Genomic DNA, 19128 nt, shown 5'->3' with positions numbered 1-19128 from the left:
ATCTGTTCTTCTGAGTAACAGTCAGCCAAATCAAGCTTCAAAACTGATCATTACTGACAAGTGTGATGGAAAAAAATCATTTTATTAACAAGCTAATGACAAAATTACAGACAAAAAATAAATGAAATAGTGAAATTCTCAGTTTTTAAGAGTAAATGCAAAATTATGTTCCTAAAAGACAGTGTGTGAAAAACTAAACATCATTAAAACTCAGTGAATCTCATAAAATCTGCTCATATTTCACCACAAAATCACAAGAAAATAAGACACTATGAAACTGTGTTTTTAGGACTGAAAACAATATTAAAAATGAATGTTGATGTTCCATGAAGAATCTTTAACATCTGTGAATCTTTCATTCCGGTTCTCTAGATGATTAAAGTGGTTCTTTTAAGAACGGATCACTGAAAGATTCTTTGAGAAACCAAATATTGTTTTATGAAATCACTGAATAAAATCATTTAGTAAGAAGATTGTGATATTACACTAATGAGATTCGTCCAGAAGAACAAATGAGTGTCGAGTGAATCAACTGAATCACATGATGTTCGTTCAAGCGTTTGTTCTTCACTCAGTTTACTGTCAAACGCTGTTATAGGGATTTTTTTAAAGGACTCATTTATCAATTCTAGTTAATGCATCAACTAACAATGAAAAATACACTTTTTAAAGCATTTATTAATATCAATAAAGAATCAATAGATGATTGTCAGCTCAGCTCCATTAAATAATATGAACAAATAAACTTTTTATTTTCATGATGTATTAGTAAATGCTGAGATGAACATTCACTAATATTAATAAATGCTGTGGAAGTTGTTCATTGTTAGTTCATGTTGACTAATGTTAGTAAATGAAGCGATTCTCTGCTGGACGTGTGTGACCTGTGAACTCTGAGCTCATTATGAAAGTGAGAAACTGTAAAAACACAATAATCACATGACTGGAGCCTTTAGGAAAGAAAGAAGGGACTGTGGAGTGGACTGTGTCCTGACGAGGGTCAGACGAGCGACTCTAACGGGGCGGCGGGTGAATCTGCTGCATGTGCAGAGAATCATACGTGTCTTTGGTCATGGAGCTCAGACCCTGAAACACACACACACACACACACGTGTTCAGTGCTGAAACACACACAACAGATCAAACCGTATCACACACTTTATCTGAGATCTGAGGCGCCTCACCTGATAGACCTGATCACGCCGGCGCTGTGGACGAGAATCAACAACACAATGAGTCTTTCTGAATCACTCATGAATCAAGAATCAACACCAGATCAGACAATAAAACACTCACGTCTCCCTTCGGCTCAATCTCACGGTACGTTTCATCCGTCTTCTTAGTCAGAGGCTGAAACAAACCATCATCATCATCATCATGTGGATTAAACACAATAAATGGTAACACTATTTTACGGTGTCCTCGTTACATGTAGTTACTGTAGTAATAACAGTAAAACATGCATAATTTCATCCTAACACTACAGTAAGTGCATGTAAATGTTCATTATTGTTACTCAGTACTTAATGTTTAATATCACTGTAACAAAAACACCTTAAAATACAGTGTAACCTTTTAGTTTTATTTGATTGTGTTACACTGTATTTAAAGTGTTTTTGTTACAGTGAAATTAAACAGAGTAACATTAACAGTAAACAGAGTATTGTTACAGTGAAATTACAGGAACATTTCAAAATGATGTTGTGTGATTTCTGGAGACTCCATCAATATAAAATAAACTGACTAGTGTATTGTATTATATTATATTGTTGTTTTGTTATATTATGTTATATAATATGGGTAACACTTTACTTGAAGGGGTGTGCATAAGACTGACGTGACACCTTCATAATCTAGACATGACACGTGTCATGAATATGAAGGAGGTTTTTATGCATGTTTATGACAACTGTCATTAAGTGTCATTCGCTCAATTATGTCATTTTTAATGCAAAGATGACATTGTTTGAGATGTCTTTGTTACGACAACTTGACATAAACCAACACATGATAACCTGTCATAAACATGACATAGCAGATTAATTATCAAACTTAAAAAACTACTTAGCTTTATGGGTTAACATTACATTACATTATTTTGGTAGCACTTCAGTATAGGGAACACATATATAAATGATTAACTATGACTTTTCCCTCAATAAACTCTTAATTTACTGCTTATTATAGTTAATTGTTAAGTTTAGGTATTGGGTAGGATTAAGAATGTAGAATAAGATCATGCAGAATAAGGCATTAATATGTGCTTATTATTTACTAATATATAGTCAATATTCTAGTAATGTGCATGCTAATAGTAATAAGCAACTAGTTAAAAGACCCTAAAATAAAGTGTTACCATTATTTTATAACAGTGTCATCTTTTTTACGAAATTTGAAATTGTCTATTATCTGACCTTCTGTTGGAGGAAACTTAAAAAAACAAACAAACAAAAAAAAAACCATCAAATGAAAAATAGTCATGACGCTGTTATAAAATTATTTGTCAGAGTATTGTCACTTAATGACATTTTAATGACAAGTTCAAATTGTACCACTGTACTTGAGCTCAAGATACATATTCATGACACTATTATAATGGCCTCATGTCAAAACCAACCACATGACAGTTTAATGTAATGTTAACCCATAAAGCTAAATGATGTCAAGTTGTCATGACAAAGACACTGACAGGTTATGATGTGTTGGTTTATGTCAAGTTGTCATAACTCGGACATCTCAAACAATGTCATCTTTGCATTAAAAATGACATAATTGAGCGAATGACACTTAATGACAGTTGTCATAAACATTCATAAAACCTCCTTCATATTCATGACACGTGTCCTGTCAGTCTTATGCACACCCCTTCAAGTAAAGTGTTACCATAATATGTTATGTTATGTTCTATTATGTTACGTTATATAATATGTTATGTTATGATATGTTATATTATATTATGTTACATTATATAATAATGTTATGTTATGTTACGTTATGTAATATGTTGTTATATAATGTTGTGATATGATATATAATATGTTGTTATATTATGTTGTTATGATACATTATATTATATTATATTATATGTTGTTATGTTATGTTACATTACGTTATATAATATGTTACGTTATATGCTATGTTATATTATATTATTTTACGTTATATAATAATGTTATGTTATGATATGTTATATTATGTTACGTTATATAATATGTAACGTTATATGTTATATTATATTATATTATGTTACGTTATATAATAATGTTATGTTATATTATGTTATGTTACGTTACGTTTTATAATATGTTATGTTATATAATGTTATGATATGTTATAATATGTTATTTTATATTGTTATATGTTATATGATATATAATATGTTGTTATGTTATGTTATATTATGTTATATAATATGTTATATTCATTTTTCTGTGTACAATACTCTTATTTCTATGGCTCGAAATAAAGTACTCAAAGTAAATGTTATATATGTTATGTTATATGTTATATTATGTTATATAATGTTACGTTATATAATATGTCATATGTTATATTATGTTATGTTTTATTATGATTTATCTGATGGAGTCTCAGATGTTGTTTCGGGGCTGAAGGGTCTCGTGTGAAGAAGCGTCTCTGTAACGTTCAGTCTGACGCTGGTTTTGTGCCACTGGTGGAAAGTGCAGCAGGTGTGTGTGTGTGTGTGCGTGTGTGTGTGCGCGTGTGTGTGCGCGTGTGTGTGTGTGTGTGTGTGTGTGTGTGTGTGTCTGTGGTCGAAGCGCTTCAGCTCATTATTCTCTAAGTGCTGCTAATAAACTTCCTTCCTGTTGATGAAGATCTTACCGTGTACGTGTCGTCTCCTCCTCTCCTGCGACCCTGTGAAACACACACACGTATGATCAGGGCCCCTTCATCATGTGACATGTCATGTGATGTATGTTGGTTTGATCACTCACCCGAGCTTCATCACCGCTGCGCTGGTTCGGCGCGCTGTACACTTCCTTCCCCGCGGTGTTAATCGCCTGGAAACATCAAACCTCATTAATATCAGAGTCTGATCAGCTGATCGGTCAGTGTGTCACGTGATCCTCACCTGATACGGAGACTCTGCGTCCGCTTTAGTCCTCTTCTTGACGTACTGAAAGAGGAAACTTCATTAATTCACAGAAACCAACAAAAATATACTGCAAGAACATAATGTTCTCATTAAATTAGGAAATTATTATTTCTTCTTGGTTATTTGAACGTTAAGGGAACATTCTATTGTGTCATTCTTCACACATTATGGGAATGTTACTTTCGAATGTTCTCTGAACGTTCTGAAACGAGTAGAAACAAACGTTCAACTGAAACTTTTCAGAAAAAAAAAATGTTCCATGAATGATGTATAAATAATGTTTCTATGGTAACGTCTTGAGAACATTATTAAAGACCAGATTGAACAAACGTTCTATTAATGTTACTGGAAGAACGTTGTTTGTAACCCTGAGACAACGTTCTGAGAATGTTCTGTGTGTGTGTGTGTGTGTGTGACTCTCACCCGCTCGTGCACGAAGAACGCAGTGATGATGACTCCGTACAGCAGCAGAATCCCGTCCAGAGCGTAACAGATCTGAGGGTCGTACACTGATGATGCAGTCACTGCGAGAAACACAGAAAAAAATTACATTTTCAGGTTATTTTTAAAGGAACACTCCACTTTTTTTAAAAATAGGCTCATTTTCCAACTCCCCTAGAGTTAAACAGTTGAGTTTACCGTTTTCGAATCCATTCAGCCGATCTCCGGGTCTGGCGGTACCACTTTTAGCATAGCTTAGCATAGTTCATTGAATCTGATTAGACCGTTAGCATCTCGCTCAAAAATGACCAGAGAGTTTCGATATTTTTCCTATTTAAAACTTGACTCTTCTGTAGTTACATCGTGTACTAAGACTGACGGAAAATGAAAAGTTGCGTAATATCATTGCGCCTGCTGCAGCCATAGTACGGCAGCAAAGTTCCTTGATCATTACGCCGGAATGAGAGTATAGTTCCTAGCCATATCGACCTAGACAATTGCAACTTTTCATTTTCCATCGGTCTTAGTACACGATGTAACTACAGAAGAGTCAAGTTTTAAATAGGAAAAATATTGAAACTCTTTGGTCATTTTTGAACGAGATGCTAACGGTCTAATCAGATTCAATGAACTATGCTAAGCTATGCTAAAAGTGGTACCGCCAGACCCGGAGTTCGGCTGAATGGATTCGAAAATGGTAAAACTCAACTGTTTAACTCTAGGGGAGTTGGAAAATTAGCCTATTTTCAAAAAAAGTGGAGTGTTCCTTTAAGGCCTACGAACAATCAGTTCCGAAGAGAAACACAAAAGCAGCGCTGATCGAAAGAAAACACGTTGTTAAAAAGATTGAATGCAGTATTTGGTGATGAACACCAGAGGGTTAGAAGATGTTTTTTCTAGTTATTTTTGACCCGGAACGGCACAAGCGGAACATGCTGGAAAATGAACAGCAAAAGGTCATTCTGTGAGCGGTCAGAGAGAGAACATGAACGTGAAAATCCTCTCAAAGATAAAATGACCAGAAAACAACAAGGGTCAAATCAGAATCAAAATTAAAAATTAGTTTTCCAGAAAAATGCATCAAAATGAAATGAGTTTGAGTTTCTGTCCGTGGAGTCAGAAAAATCATCTCGTTTTCCTTCTAAACTCAGTTCATGTTTCAGACTGCACTGGCAGATATTTGTTCTTGTTTTAAACTCAAACTCACTTCATTTGAATACATTTTTCATTAATCAAGTCTTCATATCTTCAGTCATTTCTCTTCTGCCGTAAATTATCTTGATTTAAGAATGTTTAGATATTTGAAGAACATGATTTTATGCAGTTTATGAACTCTGAGCACTTTCAGCATTATTATATTCACACACACGCGTCTCGTCTGAAGTGTTTGTGGTGTTTCAGACTCGAGCTGTTTCTAGTTCAGCGGTTTGTTCAGCTGCTCTAACTGAATAACGTGTGTGTGTGTGTGTGAGAGAGAGAGAGATAAAGTGGGAGGAACACACTCACACACCCTCCCTCACACACACACACACTTTCATCATTTGTTTCTCATAAATGGGATCAGAGTAAATGTTTGGCAGTCGATGAAACTGTGAAACTCCTTCAGCTGCAGGTTTGATTCTCACAATATTAAATCATAATCAATCATGAAACTATTAAAATCATCATAAATCAAGCAGATGTTGTTCATCCACTGAACTAAATGAACACCAAATAGATAAAAAAAAGAAATGAAGCCGTTAAACAGGTGAACTTTGACCTCTGAATCCACTGCATTGACACTCATTACAGACTGAATTCTCTTGAACACAAACTGCGACTGAACCGAAAAATGACATTCGAAACATAATGATCAAAACTGGTCTTCATATATCAACATTTTAATGATCGATAATCTGCTCAGTGTGTGTTTTGCATATAAGAAAAGTGACTGAAGTGAGTTTGTGCTGAAACAAGAACAAGAATATCTGATGATGGAGTCGCTGAACTCAGACGGAAAGATGATTATTCTGACCACATTCACAGATAATTGTTCTTGTTTTAAACTCAAACTCACTTCATTTTGATGCATTTTCAGAAAACTAGGTTTAATATCTTCAGTCATTTCTCTTCTCCAGTAAATGATCTTGATTTAAGAATGTTTAGATATTTGTGCTGGAAAACAAGAAACACTTAATATTAACTTCATATGATTTCTTTAAATGTTATATATTAAAATGAATATAATTCATGCCAATTAAACTAGAATATTTCAGTCTAACGGATGAATGAGAAGATTTGTAAATGCATCAGAAGAGCGTGAGGTCAGAAACTTCAGAGATGATCTAAAACACAATCATAATGTCATAAAGGTCATGAAAACATCTGAATTCAGTTCATCATCATCAGAGCGGTGTGTGTGTGTGTGTGTGTGTGTGTGTGCAGGTGTTGAGCTGATCTGTGGCAGATCCGTTTCCTCTCTCTCTCACACCACAGACCTGCTGCGGTCAGATTGATCGGCTGCTGCTGGAGCGGTTCTGCTGTCGGTCATCTGAAGATCTGAGACGGACTCTCTCAAGGTCAGTTTATTCTCAACACTTTCTTCAGCTCGTTCTGCTCCTCACGACTGCAGTTACTCTTGAAGAAAGCATTTCTTACACACTCAGTGTTTCCAGCGGTCAGTTTGACTCTTTAGCTGAGAAAAATATCAAGTTCAGAAACTCTTTCCAGACTTCTGTCTCTGCGTCTGAGAGATTTCACACGCGTCTATAGAGTCAATCTTCATCTTTAACGTCGAGAACTGACAATAGAATTCAATTTAATATAATAATGTTTTCTTCAGAGAAAATCATGTTTAATGGCCACTGTTACATTTTTAATTAAATGTTATAATTTTTGAAAACAGTGTTTGATGTTCAAAAGAAGGTGATAAAATGTTGAATTCAGTGTTTATGGTTTAATTTAGTGACTGAACGATTCCAAACACATAATGAATAACAATTATTACTGTCAATCAATCAATGTTTAATCTGTTCACTGCATGATATGCTGATGGATATAATTAATTCAACATCAACATCTGCAGAGAAAACAGTCGTTTCATTATTATCGAACAGACGCAGTAGATTCAGTTTAACTCTACAGCATCTCTGATCGTTCGGTTCTGATCGTGTTAAACACACTCCAGACGGACGCTTGTTTTAGTTTTTCCGTTTTTTTTGTGTCCGTCTGACAAAAATGATGCGATTCATTAAATTTGACATGAGAAATGATTCAGTGTGAATATCTCTTCTACTCTTTTAATACGCAAGTATAATTTTCAAATAAAACACATAAAAGTTACATAAATAAAAGTTTTATATTTTCATTTTCACTCAAGTATGTTTTTAGCAGAAACTAATGGAGTCTGTGGAGAGTAAAAACAGTAAAACGCTGAAGGACAAACTCATATTACGTCTGCTCCTTTATTTTACACTTATTTTATATGAGCTTCATAATTTCTGTTCTCAATATGTGAGATCGTCATAAAAATGGCTTGTTAATGTTAAAATAAATGGTTAAATTCTGTTCTTTTGTAATATTCCTGCAATAGAAATGAAATAGCTTTAGATTTCGAGTAAGTGAAGCGTGAGCGGACGGCGCAGGGTTCGAGTGATGAAGTTCACTAGTTAGTGATCGACTTTAAAGAAATATCTTCAATAAAAATAACCTTTGATGATTTTCTCTTAACATGTCGACAGATACTCAAACACTACAATGTGCATAAAAAATGAGAAAATAGAATGTAATTATTAATTTATAGATATGACTTGAATATTATGTCTTGATTAAAAAAAGTTGGGGGTAAGATTTTTAAAGAAATTAATACTTTTATTCATCAAGGACTCATTAAAAGTGGCAATAAAACATTTATAATGTTACAAAAGAGTCTATTTCAAATAAACGCTGTTTCTTTTCTGTTCATCAAAGAATCCTGAAGAATTAAATGTGTGACGGTTTCCACAGAAATATGACTGTTTTCAACATTGATAATAATCATAAATGTTTCTTGAGCATCAAATCATCATATCAGAATGATTTCTGAAGGATCATGTGACACTGAAGACTGGAGTAATGATGCTGAAAATTCAGCTTTGATCACAGGAATAAATTACACTTTACTATATATTCACATAGAAAACAGCTGATTTACACTGGAATAATATTTCACTATTTTTACTGTATTTTTGATCAAATAAACGCAGCTTTGGAGAGCAGAAGAAACTCTTTGAGAAACATTAATAAAGTCTGTATATATATAAAATGATGTGAATGTGGAGCAGCAGATGACCGGGTTTCTTCAGCATCTGTCAGCTGTGACACACTTGAGTTCACAGAATACAGTCGAGCGAAGCGTCATTTCAGCAAATTTCAGCATTTCATGAGCGAGTTATTGAATTTATCAGCGTGTTCCTTGAAATGATGTTTTTCTAACAGTTTTTTCCAGCGTGTCGTCACTATTAAAGTCTGACAGTAAGTCGCTTCGCCCACAGATCGACTCTTTCCACAACATCAGCAGCGTCTGAAGAAAAACACTTCAGCACAGACAACAGGGAACGTTCTCTCAACGTTACCAACTAACCTTCTAACAGTAACGTTAACAGAACATTGGTTCAGAGTTATCTGGACTTTAATAATGTTCTGAAAGCATTAACACAAAAAATATTATTTATACTTCGTTCATGGAACGTTTTTCAGAAACATTTTAGTTGAATATTTTTAAATGTTTCTAATTGTTTCAGAACGTTCAAAAGCAACGTTCCCGTAACGTTTGAAGAATGATGAAATGGGATGTTTTTTTAACATTCATGTTTTTAAAAAAAGTAAAACTCTGGATGTTTGGAACGTTCTGAGAACATTCAGAAATAACGTTTTCATAACGTTCTCAGAACATATTTTTGTTTGCAGAAGAGCTGAAGATTGTTTGAGTCGATCTAGAGCTGATATTGAAGCAGAAATGAGAAGATTTCAGAGCTCTGATGAATATAATCTAATGATTCTGCTAGAATATATAATGTTTGAACACGTCTGAAGCTCTGACAGAAGCACATGAAGCCGCACGCTCTCGTGAGCAGAAATCATCAGATAAATGAATTGAGCAGCTGCAGTATTTATAGAGTTTCTTTCATCTGAGTTCGTGGAAAAACAAGAATAAACGCCAGCGATGTTCAGGAAGTGGATCTATCAACACAAACACTGATGTTCACGAGCGGAAAGAGTGAATCCCGATTCCGCTGAATCACCGGAGATTCACTGATTCACTTCAGCATTAAATATGATTCATCTGTTTGTTGTAAATCTGCTTATGATCAGATGATTTAGTTTTAATTCAGCGCTCAGATAAAAACTGAAGAAGCAGAAGTTTGTTCTGATGTTTCTGCATTTCTACGAAACACTCAAATCTGCAGAATCTTCAGACAGTCGGGCCTTCATAATCTCTGAAATATTATCAGCGGTTATGAATTATGAAATACAGTCAAATCAAAGAGAAGCGCTGTGGAGAATCTGAATCTGTGAATTCAGGATGTTTGCTGAATTACAGAAATATCAGTTTCTTCTGTAAATACTGAGAAAATTAAGATTAATTGAATTTACATTTTACTAAAAATACATCTATTTTAAAACATGTTTTTGCACTGATGACAAATTCACATCTCATCAGATCAATATATGAGAAAAAACTAAAACAAATAATAAACATTATAATTCAAATCAAAATGTTGCCGTAGTTTGTCATTTTAACGGCAAACTCTCATTAGTTCATCTATAAATGAACTTTGAACAATATGTATTTTCCACACTTTATTAATCTTTATGTTAATTAACACACACACAGTCGTTCATGTTAGATCCACACACACGTATCAGTAAATCTTGAGATGAACATTGATTAATAAACGCTGTGTAAGTATTGATCATGTTAACGAACTGTAACGAACAGCAGTGATAATGACCGAATCTTTATGATCAGCGTTTGGCCTTCAGTTTCATTTAATCACATCTAAACATTATTCTGTCTCGATCAGCCTGACGTGTTTGAGTCGCACACGAGGAGCGGATCGAGAGACGATCAGAGGACGACAGATAAGACACGTCTGAGAGTCTGAGAGGCCAAAGGTCAAGCGCTGAAGGGTCTGCAGCCGATTTCTCTGAGAGGATCTTAAATCTTCTGACAGGAGGAAGTGTTGGAGAAAGATGGCGGCCTTCCTCGACTCTGAACAAACACAGACTCTTACCTGACGCAGGTGCCATCGAGAGCAGGACGATCGCGGCGGACGCTGCCCTCGACGCCATCGCTGACCCTCTCTCGGTGTCTGACGGACGGGCTCTGGGGATCTGTGTGACGGCCGCCGGTTTGAGGCTGCAGACGCTGTCGTGTCGACTGACTTCTCTGAAGCTCGAGATCTCTTCTCTGACAGGAAGTGGCTCCTCGAGCTCCACCTGTTCATACAGACTCTTCCACCAACCAATGAACACTGACGAGCACACACACACACACACACACACACACACGGCCTACATACTCTCGACACGAGCGATGACAAGCAGAGCGCTGACTCCAGACCAGAACACGAGCGTTTCCAGAAGATCACAGACTGACGACACTCTGTTATCCTCATGTTTTGAGTTTCTATTTTATATTTTCTGGTTTTTTTTAATTTTAGTTAAAGTAGTACTGAAATAAAATGAAATCTCGAAAAACTTAAACTTATTTCATTTCAGCTACTTGACAAAGCAAGGTTTCTTAATTCAACTTAGATTGACTGGATGTACTAAAATAACTAAAACTAAAGCTGAAATAAAAATAGTCAAAAAAAAAAGTCAAAAACATTCAACAAAATTACTAGGAAACTCAAAAATGAATAAAAATTTAAAAACATACAGCAAAAATTACAACAAAAAAACCCAAAACTAATAAAAATGGCAAACTACACACAAAATTACTAAAAACGTCCTCAAAAACTAATAAAAACATCAAAAAACATACAACAAAATTACTAGGAAACTCAAAAATGAATAAAAATTTAAAAACATACAGAAAAAAAATTACAACAAAAACCCCCCCAAAACTAATAAAAATGGCAAACTACACACTAAATTACTAAAAAAATCCTCAAAAACTAATAAAAACATCAAAAAACATACAACAAAATTACTAGGAAACTCAAAAATGAATAAAAATGTAAAAACATACAGCAAAAATTACAACAAAAAAAACCCCCAAAAATAAATAAAATGGCAAACTACACACAAAATTACTAAAAACATCCTCAAAAACTAATAAAAACATCAAAAAACATACAACAAAATTACTAGGAAACTCAAAAATGAATAAAAATTTAAAAACATACAGAAAAAATTACAACAAAAAACCCCCAAAACTAATAAAAATGGCAAACTACACACAAAATTACTAAAAACATCCTCAAAAACTAATAAAAACATACAACAAAATTACTATGAAACTCAAAAATGAATAAAAATTTAAAAACATACAGCAAAAATTACAACAAAAAACCCCCAAAACTAATAAAAATGGCAAACTACACAAAAATTACTAAAAACATCCTCAAAACGAATAAAAACATCAAAAAACATTCAACAAAATTACTAGGAAACTCAAAAATGAATAAAAATTTAAAAACATACAGCAAAAATTACAACAAAAAACCCAAAACTAATAAAAATGGCAAACTACACACAAAATTACTAAAAACATCCTCAAAAACTAATAAAAACATCAAAAAACATACAACAAAATTACTAGGAAACTCAAAAATGAATAAAAATTTAAAAACATACAGAAAAAAATTACAACAAAAACCCCCCCAAAACTAATAAAAATGGCAAACTACACACTAAATTACTAAAAAAAATCCTCAAAAACTAATAAAAACATCAAAAAACATACAACAAAATTACTAGGAACCTCAAAAATGAATAAAAATGTAAAAACATACAGCAAAAATTACAACAAAAAACCCCCAAAAATAAATAAAATGGCAAACTACACACAAAATTACTAAAAACATCCTCAAAACTAATAAAAACATCAAAAAACATACAACAAAATTACTAGGAAACTCAAAAATGAATAAAAATTTAAAAACATACAGCAAAAATTACAACAAAAAACCCCCCAAAACTAATAAAAATGGCAAACTACACACTAAATTACTAAAAAAAAATCCTCAAAAACTAATAAAAACATCAAAAACATACAACAAAATTACTAGGAAACTCAAAAATGAATAAAATGTAAAAACATACAGCAAAAATTACAACAAATAACCCCCAAAAATAAATAAAATGGCAAACTACACACAAAATTACTAAAAACATCCTCAAAAACTAATAAAAACATCAAAAAACATACAACAAAATTACTAGGAAACTCAAAAATGAATAAAAATTTAAAAACATACAGAAAAAAATTACAACAAAAACCCCCCAAAACTAATAAAAATGGCAAACTACACACAAAATTACTAAAAACATCCTCAAAAACTAATAAAAACATCAAAAAACATACAACAAAATTACTATGAAACTCAAAAATGAATAAAAATTTAAAAACATACAGCAAAAATTACAACAAAAAACCCCAAAACTAATAAAAATGGCAAACTAACACAAAATTACTAAAACATCCTCAAAAACGAATAAAAACATCAAAAAACATTCAACAAAATTACTAGGAAACTCAAAAATGAATAAAAATTTAAAAACATACAGCAAAAATTACAACAAAAAACCCCCAAAACTAATAAAAATGGCAAACTACACACTAAATTACTAAAAAAAAATCCTCAAAAACTAATAAAAACATCAAAAAACATACAACAAAATTACTAGGAAACTCAAAAATGAATAAAAATGTAAAAACATACAGCAAAAATTACAACAAAAAAACCCCCAAAAATAAATAAAATGGCAAACTACACACAAAATTACTAAAAACATCCTCAAAAACTAATAAAAACATCAAAAAACATACAACAAAATTACTAGGAAACTCAAAAATGAATAAAAATTTAAAAACATACAGAAAAAAAATTACAACAAAAAACCCCCCAAAACTAATAAAAATGGCAAACTACACACAAAATTACTAAAAACATCCTCAAAAACTAATAAAAACATACAACAAAATTACTATGAAACTCAAAAATGAATAAAAATTTAAAAACATACAGCAAAAATTACAACAAAAAACCCCCCAAAACTAATAAAATGGCAAACTACACACAAAATTACTAAAAACATCCTCAAAAACTAATAAAAACATCAAAAAACATACAACAAAATTACTAGGAAACTCAAAAATGAATAAAAATTTAAAAACATACAGCAAAAATTACAACAAAAAAACCCCCAAAACTAATAAAAATGGCAAACTACACACAAAATTACTAAAAACATCCTCAAAAACTAATAAAAACATCAAAAAACATACAACAAAATTACTAGGAAACTCAAAAATGAATAAAAATTTAAAAACATACAGCAAAATTAATAAAACACCTCAAAAGCTGGTAAAAAATGTAAAAAAACACAACAAAAATTACAACAACAACAAAAAACAAAAAAACTAATAAAAATGGCAAACTACAAACAAAATTACTAAAAATCCCTAAAAAAACTAATAAAATTTTAAAACATACAACAAAAAATTACTAAAGTAAAAAACATAAAATGTCAAAACATACAACAAAATGAAAAAAAAAACAATCAAAATACTAATACAAATTACAAAAAAACACAACAAAATTACTAAAAATTAGTTCAAGTAATTGTTTGTATGTTTTATAACATTTTTATTATTTTTAAAATATGTCTATACAGTTTTTATTAATTGTTATTTCACTGTTAGTTTTAGTTATTTTAGAACTAAATGAAAATAAGACATTTTGTCAACTAGCTGAAATAAAAAGTTTAAGTTGTTTATATTTTATTTCAGTTAACGATTTTAATTAACAAAAATGAAGTAGAAAAATGTTTTTGATGATTTTGTTTGTAATGAAACGCTGAAACAGAAACTCTGTGAGATCTTTATTTCACGGCACACTCTATTATCACATCACACACGGATTCCAAATATACATCTGAAAAAGAATCACTCTGAGTAAATAATGTTTGACTTATTTTTACATTCAATTCCATTATAAAATATGAGCAAAATGAGCCTAAATGCAAAAAATCACCTCGTGAGAGTCACATTTGGGTCAGGGGTCAGGGGTCAAAGGTTGCTGACAAACACCAAATTAAACATGTATGAGTGACACGTGAATCTCATCTCATGATTTCCACTGCATTTCCACAGAAGATCTGCTGTTAAAGTTAAAAAGCTTGTGCAAAATGCAAAAATGATTCTGAGCATTTATTCTAAACGCTTCCAAACATGTAGATTCACACACACACACACACACACACACACACGACCTGAGAGTTATTCATCAATCTGAGACTCTTCTGATCCAGTTCATCAAGATCACCGCGTGTCACTTCCTGTAGAAACACACACTGAGGTCACATGATGACATTCAGCACAGCGTCTGTTTGTGACTGATAACAGCTGCTCATATAACATTATTAATGTGTCAGTGTTTACAGGCCGATCGTTTACTGTGTTTCACTGAGTTTCACTGTGTTTTACTGTGTTTTACTGTGTTTGACTGTGTCTCGTGAGGTCAGGCGTCCTCCGGTCACTGATCATGAGGTGGTGACAGACTCACCGGCGTGCGTCCGGTGCGGGGCGGCGCTGTAGTACTCTCGGGCGTGACGGTCTTCACTCCGCCGAAGTAGTCCAGCACCCACACCTGAGTGATGTTGAACTTGGCGAAGAACCAGTTGTGGTCCGTGGGCCAGTCGATCATCTCCGGGTGTCTGCCGAACAGAGCGGCTTTAGCCACGGACGCCTCGCTGTCGTTCACCTGAAACACACACACGGATTCAGACGGGAAACGGCCTCAGTATGAGCGGAGCGAGCAGGAAGCGTGACCTCTGACCTGCAGCACGGAGCCGGACAGGATGATGTGAGCGCACAGAGGGCTCTGAGGGTCGAAGCCGTGGTTCTTACAGTAGTGCGTCTGAGCCAGAGACACGGACAGAGACGCCTGCGGATTGACCTGAGAAACACACACACACACACACACACACACTTCATGAGTTCTGCTGAATGCTGCAGCTGATAAACTCGCTGACTCACGCTTACACAAGCCACACCACATGACCGTGCAGTTTGTTTTTAGATTCAAGAGAAGGTCACTTTACACATCACAGGTCAAATTCACTTTTAAGACTATTTCCCATCATCCTCTGCAGTTTAATGTGAGACTCTGCAGGTAAACCAGTGTTTCACTTTCTCTAATCTGCTTCCATTACAGTCTTCATTAGGAAAGAAAACATACAACACATTTCTTTAAAAACCCTCAAAAACGTCAAAAACTCATAAAAATGTTCAAACTAATAAAAAAAAATTAATAAAAATATCGAAACGTACAAGAAAATTACTAAAAAACCTCAAAAAACTAATAGAAATGTCAAAATATGCAACAAAATTACTAAAAATCCCTCAAAAAACATTTAAAATGTTAAAACATACAACAAAAAATTACAAAAAACCCTCAAAAAACTAATAAAAATATCGAAACATACAAGAAAATTACAAAAAAACTCAAAAAACTAATAAAATGTTAAAACATACAACAAAAAATTACTAAAAAAGTCAAAATACTAATAAAAATTTAAAAAACATACAAGAAAATTACTAAAAAAACTTCAAAAAAACTACTAGAAATGTCAAAATATGCAACAAAATTACTAAAAATCCCTCAAAAAACATTTAAAATGTTAAAACATACAACAAAAAATTACTAAAAAAGTCAAAATACTAATAAAAATATAGAAACATACAAGAAAATTACTAAAAAACGTCAAAAACTAATAAAAATGTTTAAACATACAAGAAAAAATTACAAAAAACCCTCAAAAAACTAATAAAAATATCGAAACATACAAGAAAATTACAAAAAAACTCAAAAAATGAATAAAATGTTAAAACACAACAAAAAATTACTAATAAAAAATCAAAATACTAATAAAAATGTAAAAAACATACAAGAAAATTACTAAAAAACGTCAAAAACTAATAAAAATGTTCAAACATACAACAAAAAATTACTAAAAAATAAAAATACTAATAAAAATGTAAAAAACATTCAAGAAAATTGCTAAAAAATTTCAAAAACTAATAAAATGTCAAAATTACAAAAAATATCAGTTCAAGTATTTGTTTTTTAAGATTACTATTATTATTATTTTAAATATGTCTATATAGTATTTATTCATTTTTCTTTCACTTTTAGTTTGTTATTTTAGAACATCAAGTTAAACTAAATGAAAATAAGACATCTTGTCAACTAGCTGAAATAAAAAGTTTAATATGTTTACTTTATTTAACAGAAATAAAGTAGCAAAAATGTTTTTTATGGTTTTGGTTTTAATAACTAATGTGCTTCACAAGTCTTCATTCAGACACTTTATCTGCAGGTCATTATGACTGTTCTTCACCACATTAGCACAGTAAATCACGGTAAGTGAGGTGTAACTGTATCTCAGTGTGAGGTGTTGCACCTGCAGGTCCTGCACCGAGATCTCCATGTGAGTCAGGTACATGTACGGGGTTCCGGTTCCGTTGCCCGCGAGCCCGTCGCTGATGGAGAAGGTGTTGGAGAACGGCTGTCCTCTCACCGGCTCGTGAGTGGAGATCGTCGCCATCGAAGCCCAGTCACACTTATGGACCACGAACCGAGCCATCCGAGCCACCTCCTCGTGCGGCGGAACCGACGGAGCGCCGCCACGCGCGACAGAGAGCGTCAGAAACACCGCGAGCAGCGCGAGAAACATGACTGACCGCTGCGAGCACATATGATTCAAATGACCAGAGTCACTGTAAACACAGAACAACACTGAATCACATGACCACTGACTCACTGCGAGCGCAAATGATTCATTTGATCACAGAGTCACTGTGAACACTGAACACAAATGATTCATTTGACCACAGAGTCACTGTGAACACTGAACACAAATGATTCATATGATCACAAACACCGACCACGATTCTTTTGATCATGTACCAGTGTGCTCCACAACAAATGGTCACATGATCAAAATAGTCATGTGACCACAAAACAACACGTGCTTATTACACTACAAACATGAATTATATAAAGCTGATTCAAGCATCATGAGTCGCATTTATTAAACTTCCTTTAACCTCCTATTCATATTTTAATATCTTACTGAATCTCAATGATAAGGCATTATAAGGCATTATAAGAACATCATGAAAAAAACCTGAACTTTTTTTTTTTATTACCTTATATATGGTAATAGAAAAATCAATTTTTCAGTTTTTTTTCATGATGTTCTAATATGGTAATAAAAAATTTCAGGATACTGTATGTAATGAATCAATATTGTCATAAGCAATTGAAATATTAGCAATATAAACATGCTTATTATTAGAAAATATACTACATTATACAATTATTTTGTTTAAACTTTTAAAGAAAGTGTCATAAAGACTCGCTCTAATTGATCGTTTACAATATAATGAGTTCAAACATCTGATTGGCCAGCGCTGTTTCATTGACACAGGTGAAGTTAATTAATGCCAATTAAGATCCGGAATAAAACACGTGATTCTTCAATGTGAATCAAACTGTTTCTCTTCTCGATCCTTGTTCGGTTGAATCAGTTTGTCAAGCAGGTGAGTTTGAGTTCTTTGCTATTTTCTGTTTGTTTATTGCTTATAGGTTCAATTACTCTAAATCAGGCTTTTTCTGTCATGAAGACTTCAGTAATTATTTTACTCATTTGGTCTTTGATTACTTGTAAATGTGATTCTTTATTTGAACTTTATAACTAAAACTCTCGAGATGATTCTCGAGGGACTCAAATATACGTGTTTGTTCATTCGGTACTAATATTCGATTGAACCGATCATTTGACTCTCTGATTCAGATCTCCTCGTCATGTCCGGTCGCGGTAAGAAGCTCGCAGCAGCAGTGAAGACCAAGCCGTCGGTGTCGCGCTCCTCCCGTGCGGGGCTTCAGTTCCCGGTGGGCCGCATCGCGCGCCTCCTGCGGAAGGGGAACTACGCGGCGCGCATCGGCTCGGGAGCGGCGGTGTACCTGACGGCGGTCATCGAGTACCTGTGCGCGGAGGTGCTGGAGCTGGCGGGCAACGCGAGCCGCGACAACAAGAAGCTCCGCATCGCGCCGCGCCACATCCAGCTGGCGGTGCGGAACGACGAGGAGCTGAACACGCTGCTGGGCGGCGTCACGATCTCGGAGGGCGGCGTGCTGCCCAACATCCAGGCGCAGCTGCTGCCGAAGAAGACCAAAGCGGCGCGAGACCCGAACTCCAGCAAAGAGGTGCAGTCTCAGGACTTCTGAGCCGGACTCTGATGATTTTAAGCACTTTAATGTCGATGGTATTAATAAAGCTTTAGTTTGTATTCTATATCTGGCTGATTCTGGTGT

At 33.8% G+C, this 19128-nt stretch overlaps 3 protein-coding genes across 3 annotated transcripts; 1 reads left to right on the top strand and 2 right to left on the bottom strand.

Annotated features, from left to right (window-relative positions):
- Window positions 1-66: 66 nt before the first annotated feature.
- Window positions 67-11432, bottom strand: cd247 (CD247 molecule). The gene is made up of 8 exons (XM_048198275.1): window positions 10813-11432; window positions 4541-4641; window positions 4094-4138; window positions 3957-4022; window positions 3844-3876; window positions 1297-1350; window positions 1185-1208; window positions 67-1086 (listed from the first exon to the last, which is right to left on the bottom strand). The coding sequence occupies exons 1-8, from the start codon at window positions 10868-10870 to the stop codon at window positions 1015-1017; spliced, it is 453 nt and encodes a 150-aa protein (XP_048054232.1). The 5' UTR covers window positions 10871-11432; the 3' UTR covers window positions 67-1014.
- Window positions 11433-14616: 3184 nt separating this feature from the next.
- creg1 (cellular repressor of E1A-stimulated genes 1) lies at window positions 14617-17590 on the bottom strand. Its single transcript, XM_048198274.1, has 4 exons — window positions 17213-17590; window positions 15586-15705; window positions 15313-15510; window positions 14617-15085 (listed from the first exon to the last, which is right to left on the bottom strand). Exons 1-4 carry the CDS (start codon window positions 17504-17506, stop codon window positions 14987-14989), a joined length of 711 nt encoding a protein of 236 aa, XP_048054231.1. The 5' UTR covers window positions 17507-17590; the 3' UTR covers window positions 14617-14986.
- A 608-nt stretch (window positions 17591-18198) lies between these two features.
- Window positions 18199-19108, top strand: LOC125273028 (histone H2A, sperm). Its single transcript, XM_048198273.1, has 2 exons — window positions 18199-18353; window positions 18608-19108. The coding sequence occupies exon 2, from the start codon at window positions 18619-18621 to the stop codon at window positions 19039-19041; it is 423 nt and encodes a 140-aa protein (XP_048054230.1). The 5' UTR covers window positions 18199-18353; window positions 18608-18618; the 3' UTR covers window positions 19042-19108.
- Window positions 19109-19128: the final 20 nt, after the last annotated feature.

This window comes from Megalobrama amblycephala, linkage group LG7, assembly GCF_018812025.1.
Source record: "Megalobrama amblycephala isolate DHTTF-2021 linkage group LG7, ASM1881202v1, whole genome shotgun sequence".
NCBI classification, from domain to species: domain Eukaryota; kingdom Metazoa; phylum Chordata; class Actinopteri; order Cypriniformes; family Xenocyprididae; genus Megalobrama; species Megalobrama amblycephala.
Note: the sequence above shows the minus strand (reverse complement) of the source record. Positions and strands in the feature narration are given on the sequence as shown.

Excerpts from the sequence above, each read along its gene's own strand:
- LOC125273028 (XM_048198273.1), top strand. The coding sequence starts at position 18,619 with ATGTCCGGTCGCGGTAAGAAGCTCGCAGCAGCAGTGAAGACCAAGCCG.
- creg1 (XM_048198274.1), bottom strand. The coding sequence starts at position 17,506 with ATGTGCTCGCAGCGGTCAGTCATGTTTCTCGCGCTGCTCGCGGTGTTT. Across the intron at positions 15,511-15,585 it reads TGTCCGGCTCCGTGCTGCAG|GTGAACGACAGCGAGGCGTC; the intron begins GTCAGAGGTCAC and ends TGTGTGTTTCAG. Across the intron at positions 15,086-15,312 it reads CCCGCACCGGACGCACGCCG|GAAGTGACACGCGGTGATCT; the intron begins GTGAGTCTGTCA and ends GTGTTTCTACAG.
- cd247 (XM_048198275.1), bottom strand. The coding sequence starts at position 10,870 with ATGGCGTCGAGGGCAGCGTCCGCCGCGATCGTCCTGCTCTCGATGGCA. Across the intron at positions 4,023-4,093 it reads ACGCAGAGTCTCCGTATCAG|GCGATTAACACCGCGGGGAA; the intron begins GTGAGGATCACG and ends TGATGTTTCCAG. Across the intron at positions 1,087-1,184 it reads GGCGTGATCAGGTCTATCAG|GGTCTGAGCTCCATGACCAA; the intron begins GTGAGGCGCCTC and ends TGTGTGTTTCAG.